Source organism: Propithecus coquereli, unplaced genomic scaffold, assembly GCF_000956105.1.
Source record: "Propithecus coquereli isolate 6110/MARCELLA unplaced genomic scaffold, Pcoq_1.0 Scaffold449, whole genome shotgun sequence".
Taxonomy (NCBI): Eukaryota; Metazoa; Chordata; class Mammalia; order Primates; family Indriidae; genus Propithecus; species Propithecus coquereli.
In genome coordinates, this window is record NW_012150274.1 from 773337 (window position 1) to 783004 (window position 9668).

Sequence of the window (9668 nt, forward strand, 5' to 3'; positions counted from 1 at the left end):
ATTGCTGTGTGAAAGACACCAGTCTGAAAAGGACCTCATGGCTCCAACGTTAGGACATTCTGGAAAACGCAAACCTGTGGAGATGGGAGAAGGTTAAATAGATGGATCATGGGAATTTTATGGCACTGAAGCTATCCTGTGTGGTCCTGCAGTGGATACGTGTCACTGTGCATTTGCCCAAACCCCTGGGATGTGTGTGGAGAGGAGCCCCTAATGCAGACTGTGGCCCCTGGGTGACTGTGACGTGTCAGCGTAGGATCCTCAGTTGTGACATATGGGCCACTCTGGGGTGGGGTGGGTGGTAAAGTCTGTTAAATAATTTAATTCAAGAACACAGCTTGAGAACTGGAGGATGTGCGTTTTTAGGCTGCAAGCGCCCCCTGCACAGTGGTAGGAGACGCTCCCACCAAGGGACGTCATGGTGGTTTTCCAGAATGTCACAGGAGGAGGTGAGAGACGGCCACACGCAGGGCCAGGGCTCGGGAGGGCGGCGGGGCAGTGCCTGCACGGCTCTGAAGGGACGTGATTTCCAGCCTGGAACCCACGTCCAGCCAGTTCTCGCTCAGGTGTGAGTGTCACATAAAGATATTTTCAGGACATGCAGGCTTTCAAACATTTTACCTCAGTTCTCTTTTCAGGAAGATACTGGAGGATTTGCTTAACTGAAACAATGGGACAGCATCAAGAGAGAGAAACACGGCGTAGACCCAGCGTTAGAGACAGGCATAGCGACGCCGGGGCTGAGGGCCGAGGGAGCTCCCAGGGTCACGGCAAGGACTGACCCCCCGGACAGTCCCAGGGCCCGAGAGCTCGGGAGAGACTGGTCCAGGGAGACGGACAGACAGACACACACTTCTTGACCTCAAGAGATCCAGACGGCTGGCATGGAGTGTGGCGCACACGCACAGAGCTTAGCAAAGCAAAACGCAAATGAAAACTGCGGGAAATACGTGCTCGGGGAGGGGAAGGGGGCGCGGGGACGGGCACTCACCGCGCTTCCTCACAGGGAAATCTACGGGTAATGCCTCAAATGGAGGGAGAAGTGACGACAGAATTTTATTCAGAGACAACAGAGTGGAAACAAGTACCACAGGGATTAATATAAGAAGCGGCCAGCCTGAGCAGCATAGCGAGACCCTGTCTCTAAAAAAAAAAATTTTTTTTTAATTAGCCAGGCATGTTGGTACACTCCATAGTCCCAGCTACTCTGGAGGCTGAGGCAGGAGGATCACTTGAGCCCAGGAGTTGGAGGCCACGGTGAGCTACGATCATGTCACTGCACACTAGCCTCAGTGACAGAGCGAGACCCCATCTCTTAAAAAAGAAAATGAAATGACAGTATTGGTCTCTGGGGAGGGTGAGTAAGGGAGGGGTGGGAGGAGTGTTTTCCCAGCAACCCTTGTAGATCCACTGGAGTAAAGTCCATGTAGAGCTCTGAAAAACCATTGGTCTAGAATCAGGGCTTTTGAGAATGCAAATGTTTTCAGTAGAGAAGAACAGTAAATAACAGATCCCCGTAAAAGAAAGGACTTCAGGAAGATAGGCAGTGACCCTTGAAGGCAGGCGTCAAATGCAGGAAGGAAGAGTGAGCAGATGTAGCGGTGAGTCTAAACAGATGCGAACTAGACATGTTAGGATGGTCTTAATTTGTGTGAATAAAAAATAAAAGAAAAACAGAGCTAAAATGCTCACACAATTGAAAACATTCTGAAGGGTGTGTATTATCTGGGAGGAAGATATTGAGCATGCCTGTTACACTATCAGACAAATGTTAATAGTAGAAGGAAAAAACAAGACAAGGAAGGGAGTACGGGCAGAAACAAGTGAGACGGACACGAAGCGAGGTGCAGAAGTGCGAGCAGCGGCACGTGTCGGCAATCACAGTGAACGTAAACGGATTCACTGCTTCAGCTAAGACAGATTGTCAGGCTGTTTCCAAGAGACGTCCTAGGCCGGGCCCAGTGGCTCACGCCTGTAATCCTAGCTCTCTGGAAGGCCGAGGCGGGCGGATTGTTTGAGCTCAGGAGTTCGAAACCAGCCTGAGCAAGAGTGAGACCCTGTCTCTACTAAAAATAGAAAGAAATTAATCAGACAACTAAAATATATATAGAAAAAATTAGCCAGGCATGGTGGCGCATGCCTGTAGTCCCAGCTACTCGGGAGGCTGAGGCAGGAGGATCGCTTGAGTCCAGGAGTTTGAGGTTGCTGTGAGCCAGGCTGACGCCACGGCACTCACTCTAGCCCGGGCAACAAAAGCAACACTCTGTCTCAAAAAAAAAAAAAAAAGAGAGACGTGCCTAAAACACAAGAATGTGGAAAGATTAAAAACAAAATAATTAACAAATACATGCTAGAAATGCTAACTGAAAGTTGATTTCGTTATATTAAATGCAGATAAAAGAGACTGTGAGGCAGAAAGCGTTATGAGAAATTGAGGATCACCAAAAATGACTTTTTAAATGTTCAGCTTACTGGGCAGATAATTATAAACTTATTGCACCTAGTACTGCATAGGAAAAATAGCAGGTCTGCAAAAAAACTGACAGCTGTACCACTCTGGCGGAAATTTCAACTCGTCTCTTGCAGTAAGTGAAGGGGGAGCAGCCCGAGGACCCGTGTGGAAGAATCGGACCAGCACAGTAATGACCTGATACAATCCGTGAGAAAAGTTTGTGTTAGTTCAAAAACACACATTCTTTTCAACCCATGTGAAAAATTAAGAATGACCATAAAGCATGTTTCAATACATTTCAAAGAATTAGTATCCTACCAATTTCTCTAAAAGTCAATAACAGATGATAATCAAAATTTTAAATGTTGCATTTGGAAATTTAATGACAGACACAACTTTAAACAGAAGAAATCATGGAAATAGGAAAGTACTTAGAAGTGAATACCAGAAAAGCCACCTATCAGAACTGGTGGGATACGGCAATGCAGTGCTGGAAAGAAATTTATAGCATTGTCACATGGTCAGTAACAAAGAAAAGCTGGAAAGTAGTAAGACCACTTCAGACATTTTTTTTAAAAGAACAGTGGAACAGACCCAAAGAAAGCAGGTAGGAAGATCGTGAAGACCAGAGCAGAAACAGCACAAGTACACCGTGAGGGGGGTTGACAAAGTTCAGAGACGATTTTTTGAAAAGACTAATAAATTTGTCATACCTGGCAGGAGAGGTCAGTAAAAGATAATATGTACAAATAAACCTAATTCGTTAATGGACATATGCGTACATAAGTCATCCCTCGGTGTACTGGGGGACCGGTTCCAGGACACCCTCCCGCGCCAACGCGTGCCGCAGTCCACATACGCTAAACTTAACGCAGTCGGCCCCACAGCACCCACGTGTCTGAAAAGTGAGCCCTCTGTATATACCAATTTTGCATCCCTCAAAAACTGTATTTTCAGTCTATGTTTAGTTCAAAAAAATGCAAATGTAAGTGAACCCTCACAGGTTGAACCTGGGTTGTTTAAGCGTCAACTATAGTTGCTCCAGAAGTCGAAAATATGAGAGGAATTTTAAACAATGTCGTGCTAGCAAGTTTGGGAAAATTGGATGTAATTTATAAATTCTTGAAGAATGAAACTTGCCAAAATTGGCTCAGGAAAACCTGAAGTCCTATAACCTTGACATAAATGGAATCAGTAGGTAAAAAGCCCTGAGAAAATACCAGATGGCTTCTCTGGAGGTTCCACCAAACATTCAAGGAACAAAAAAGCCTTAACAAACGCTTCTGGAAAATCAAAAAGCACAGAAGGAATACTCACCAGCTCATCCGTCTCACGTGTCCGGGTCACCCTGACGCTCACCCAAGCAGGGATAGTTCTAGAAAGGAAAGCCGCACACGTGTCGCCCACGGGTCAGGAGGCAAAATAACAGACCCAGGAGACTGAACCCGCGGCGTTCCCGGCCCACCTCCCAGGAACGCGAGAGTGGCTTAACCTTAGGCAATCTGTTAATATGATTCACTTCAAGAGACTGAAGGGGAGAATCATGATTTTTAATATCCATTTGAGAAAACAGCAACAGACTTTTGGCTAGTCAGGAGTAGACAGGACTTCACGCGGTAGGAGACTGGAAAGACTTGTGCATTGACACCACAGAGCGCGCAGACCGGGACGTTCACACCGTAGAGGTTATGAGTGCGAGTTTTTGGCTTTGGTATGTGGAGGTTTTTACGTTCATTTTTGTACTTCTCTACCTCGTTTAAATCCTTTATAAAGACGTGTGCTTTTTACAAAATCAAAGTGAATTTTCTTTAAAAATACAAAGATCAGGAACAGATTCGTCAGAGTGTTAAACTGGTTATTCCTGTGGCAGGGGAGGACAGACACCCGCTGCTACATCTTCTAGCTGTGGCATTGTTAAAGCCCAGCCCCGAAAAGAAGAAATGGAAAGACCAGGTAATTATATACCATGTAAGAAAACAAAATAAAAATTATATGAAAATCGGAGAAAATGGAAAGAATCGTGTGGGGGCAAGAAAGAGCCCAGTGGCCAACCCAGAGTGTGCCTGTGGGCCAGTGGGACCGGCAGTCGCCCTGGCAGGCCGGGTTTGCTGCGGGACCCTGCTCACGCTGTGTGGCTCGGGGCAGTTACTTAAGGTCTCTGAGCTGCAGGATGGACGTGGAGTGACAGCCCTTCACTTGGAGGTTCTAGTGCGATGCTCACACGGCCTGGCTTGCTGCACTGCCTGGAAGACGCGGCAGCTGTGCGTCAGAGCAGTCGGTGCCCGCGCGGCCCAGGCGAGCCCGGACAGTGGGCGCGCCCTCAGGCTCCTGCCTCGCGGCCATGCCTGGCAAAGGAGAGCAGCACCTGCCGTCCCCGTCTCTGATCCTCCCCTGCCCCTCCACTCCAGGGGGCTGTCACTCTCTCCTTGTCATATCCTTGTGACCAACAGAAGGAAAGTGCCTTCCTGTGGCTGCGTCTGGATACCGTGTCTTCCGTCTCAGACCTGGCCAGCGGCCTCCCGGGGATACCGGGAGCTTGCCACGTGGGCAGGTTGGGTTGCAGTGGGCCTCTCTGTCCACCTGGTCCCCAGAGAGGGAAAGAGAGGCCTTACTGTGGGCGTGGACTCGCACACGCCTGTGCACGTGGGCTCAGGCCCAGCACACAGGCATCCTGGCTTTCCTGGTCGCCGTGCGTGTGGGGCCGGCCTCAGCCTTGTAGTGAGGGCCTCTGGTGTGCTCTGGTGACTTTCAGATGGCTGGAGTTGGGACTCTGGGGACACGTGGAATGGGGTGAGGAAATTAATTTGGTGGATAAGCCTCGTGGAAGAGGAGCTGAGAGGAGGCTCCTCACAGGAGGAGGACGCGCCACAGGTCAGGGCACACCCGCCCCCTCCCACGGGTGCCGTCTGCACCTGGGGCCCAGGTCCTCAGTTCCCGCGGGATTTGGAGAGGGCAGGCTTGGTGTCGCTGTAGTCAGGGAGACAACTTGGGGAAGAGCAGTGAGTCTGGAGGAACCTTCCACCTGCTTCTGGCCTTGGGCCCCTGCTGTGTGCCCAGTCCCTTCCCCGACTCCCCTCCTGGGCCTCTGCTCTCTCCAGGGCCCCTGGTGGTCTCACCAAGGCCCACGTGTGAAGCACCACCTGCTGTCTACACTGCCTGTGGCGTCCGCCCTGCTCTGTGAGCACCACAGGCCCTCTCGGGGCTGCCGACCCAGCACTGCTGCCTCCATCTGTGCGGATGCCAGAGCCTGAAACCTCAGAGGGCTTCTCGATGGTGTCTTCTTTCCAGCCCCCACCAAGGGCTGTCACCAGGGGCCAGGCCGTCTCCCCGCACCTGTTGCAGGCCCTTCCCGTCCTTGCCAGGTCCTGTGCTTTCCCCAACTGCTCCCCAAGTCACCTTTCCAGAGGAAACCGAGTCACCTTTCCAAGGTAAACCATGTGGTGCCTCTGACCCCAGCCACGCCCATTCGCGGGGAGTGCCCATCCCTTCCCCCAGCAGGCTGACCCTCAGACGCTCACAGGCAGCTCAGGCTGCTCAGCAGGGACCTGTGTGGTGAGTGAAAGAGGATATGGGCCTTCTCTGGTAACCCACCTGTGTGGCCTTGCAAAGCCTGGTGTTCTAAAAAGCTGTGCGCTGAAAACACCAGGGCGTTAGAAAATCGGCTGAGAGCGCTCAGGGGAAAGAGGCGCTGCGTTGGGAGAGCACCACCCGCCCCCCAGCAGGCTGGCCCTGGCCCTGAGGGTCCAGGGGTCCCGGCCTCAGGCTCTGGGAAAGACTAATGTCCTCCAGGTAAAATCCTGACCCAGGTGTAGCCTCTGGGCGGGACACCACCTGCCAGGCACCCTCATGCCCTGGGAGCTGTCCCCACCCGTGCAGATCGTCCCCTGTGCGGCAGTCACCTGAGAAATAAAAATGGTGTTGCAGCAGAACAGACTCTGCATATCTGAAGTTACTTTCAAAGGTACAGCTCTGGTTGGTTTGTCTTATGTGACTGTGTTTCTCCCTGCAGTGAAGATAGTGATCCGGGGGGACAGGAACACGGGCAAGACCGCGCTGTGGCAGCGGCTGCAGGGCCGGAGGTTCGTGGAGGAGTACATCCCCACGCAGGAGATCCAGGTCACCAGCATCCACTGGAACTACAAGAGTGAGTGCCCCCCACCCGCCGCCGGGATTTGGGCTTGGATTTCCTCTCCCTCTGTGCCGCGGTTCCCGGGAGACACTGGCCCAGGTTGGGGTCCTCCCGAGGCGCCCGGCTGAGGGGACGCTGCGTGTGAAGCCCCTATGAGCTCAGGCACTTAGGGACCTGCCATCTGGAGGTTGAACTCTCACGCTGGACGCAGGCCTGGGGCAGTAGCTGCACGTGAGCCGGCCCCAGCATGCGGGCTGGGGGCTGACGAGGGGCCCCAGACACCACACAGCAGCAGGAGCCCCCGCTCCTCTGTGCCTGGACTCCACGCCACAGCTCGCAGGGACGTGGAGCTTGTGCCGCTGAAAGATTCGTGGGCGGTGGCTGGCTGGCTGGGACGGGCCCCTCCTCCCCGGTCTCACCTGAGTGGGCTGGGCGCTGGGACCACAGCCGATGGGGGAGGCACGTGTGGGGAGCACCAAGGACAGTGTGCACTTGGGCCCCCGGGAAAAGGGGACGGCTTGTGGACAGACTGTGGCTGCCACAGGAGGCAGAGCAGCTGCTTGGCCTGTCCGGGAGTCCTGACAGCAAAAGGCCCCTGAGCCACTTTAAACATTCTTCTTTTTATTAGGAAAAAAATCTAGCGGGTTAACAGTGGGATGGGACACGTGGGAGCCTTTCAGGAGATGAGTTCCAACTCCCGAGATGTGGCGGTTGACACCCCCGACAGCCAAGAGTACTGCCTGGGGACAACTTGGCTGCTGCCCCCCTGGGGGGTGGCGCTGGCTCCCCAGGACCCCGAGCCCTCAGGGCCGGCAGAGAAGCCCTCCCTCCCCGTTTGGGGTGAGGCTGGCATGAGTCCCCACCACCTCCGCTGGCACCTGGCCCTCACACGCCCCAGAGTGTAAGGTCGCTGCTGGGGATGGGGCACGAGGGAGCATCGGACCAGGGATCTCCTTCCTCGCACGGTGTGAGGAGAGGAGGACCCGCAGCTCCCGGGAAGCCTGTGGAGAGGGCCAGGCTGGATGGGGGCCCGGGGACCATGGAGCTCCAGCCCACCCAGTGAGCTGTGGTCACTGCCCTAAACCAAACTGGAGCTGGTCACCGGATGAAAAAACAGGGTCAGCAGGAGGTGACCCAAGCGGACAGTTACCTTCTGACCTGTCCTGCATGACAGCATCTGCCGGGGGCCGAGGGGTCTCATGCAGGCCCCGGGGTCTGCCGGGGAGAAGCCGGGCCGGACCCTGCCTCGGGCAGCTTTCAGGTGGGAAACAGACCCGTGAGGCGGGTCACCGCCACAGGCCAGGGCTGTGCGTCCAGCCTGCGGCCGGCCCTCCTCAGCGGCAGCACTGGACGATGCCTGGCGGGGACGCCATGCTGACGTCGGCTCCGCCTCCCTGCAGAGGCGCCCGTGGGGGCTGGTGCCCTGCAGGGGCAAGCAGAAGCCCACCGCTGTGAAACTAGAAGTTCGTGCTGGGTCCTAATCTCAGGATTTTCCCCATTTCAGCCACGGATGACATCGTGAAAGTTGAAGTCTGGGACGTGGTTGACAAAGGTGAGGTGCATCTTCCCATCTCAGGTGTTCTGTTGGTGTTGCACTCGCTCTGAACAGTGAGTGCTTTCCTTCCCTCCTGACACCTCCTGTCACGCGTGCGGCCTCATGGCTCTTGCGCCGACCGTGGCCGCTAATCGGGTCCTGGTCAGACGTGGCTCCTGCTCTGCTCCACTCTCAGGGTGTGCCCTGGGGACGTGTCACAGCTGTGTCCCAGGGGTCGGAGATTTGGGTTTGTTGCCAACTGTTTTCATTTAGGTCCGGGTCCTGGTCAGCTGCTGCCTGCATCTGTGGTGGCAGGGACGGGAGCACGGCGGCAGGTCTGTCAGAACGGCCTTGAGCGTGTGTTCAGTCACTGAGCCCAGAGCCCACAGCAGTGCGGGGCAGGCACGGGCCGGGGGCATCTCAGGAGCCCTCCCGCATTGCTGCTGGCAGAGCACCCGGGGCCAGGCGCTGCTGTGCCCATAGCTCCTTCTCCTTCACTTCTGAAGCCACCATCCCCCTAGGTGGACGTGTCCCACTGGCTGTTGGCTCACCAAGCTTGGTCCCTGTCAGGGTCCCAGCCCACATACAGACCCCCAGCCAAACTTCTGGGAGTCCTGGCAGGGCCACAGCAGGCCCCACAGCGTGTGCACGGCAGCCTCGGCCCCATGTTCCTGTCTGGTCCTCTGAGTGGGAGCACACGCCCCTCTCTGGTGCCAGCCGTCTGTGAGACAGACAGACAGAGACAGACACAAGTAAAGCTCGAGCTTTCTCGCTGGGCCCTGGGCTCGCGGGTGTCTCTGCTGGAAAGGACGTGCCTTCCGTGGGCTGCCCTGGCTCAGAGCGCGGCTCCTCTCCCCTTGGCCTGTGCTCGTTGGGGTGGGTCCGGGTTGAGGGGGACGATCTGGCTGGCAAAGGTGGAGAGCTGGTGCCCTCAGTGGCTCCCGCAGCAGCTGTGCGGGCCTGGTGCTCCCAGACGCTGCCTCCGCAGCGAGTGTGCACGTGGACACCCAGTGGCCCAGGCTGAGTGGCCCTCGGCCCTCTCCATGCCCTGGCTGGGTCCTGGGCCACTTCAGAAGGAGGACCCTTGTGCCTCACCTGTTGGAATCGCAGGATTTCCTGAGCCCCTGTGGACGGGCTGCCAGAGTGGGGTCAGTCCTGGGCTGGATGCCATGGCAGCTGTGACGTGGCGTGGACGGGCCCCTCCTGGCAGCTGGCTGTGCCCTCGGCTGGCATGAAGGGCCTGTAGATGCAGAGGCGCAGGGAGCCCTGCCTGTGTTAGGCCTGTGCTTCCCACGCCCTGTCCGGTGATGCGCTGGGTGGGGCTCCCCAGGGGCCGGGGGCGGGGCGTGCCCCTCACACCCACCTGTGAGCTCCCACCCGGAGAGCCTCACTGGTCCAAAACCAGGCCGGCACCAGGAGGGAGAGGTCGCTTCTCCACTTGCGTGCCCAGTGTCCTCATAGCCTCCTGTTACCCTGTTGGAGATCTTTTTGTGGGGGAAGGAGAGGCTCCTTCTGCTTCCCACCCTCACTGTTGCTGGGTACGATGCCTGAGT

At 55.6% G+C, this 9668-nt stretch overlaps 1 protein-coding gene across 1 annotated transcript in view; it reads left to right on the forward strand.

The window, feature by feature from the left end:
* The window catches only part of RABL6 (RAB, member RAS oncogene family-like 6), a 31304-nt gene that overhangs the window by 9802 nt on the left and 11834 nt on the right, over positions 1-9668 (forward strand). Inside the window, exons 2-3 of the mRNA XM_012654800.1 lie at positions 6462-6596; positions 8086-8133. Coding sequence (XP_012510254.1) covers positions 6462-6596; positions 8086-8133 — 183 coding nt within the window. The remainder of the gene's footprint in view (positions 1-6461; positions 6597-8085; positions 8134-9668) is intronic.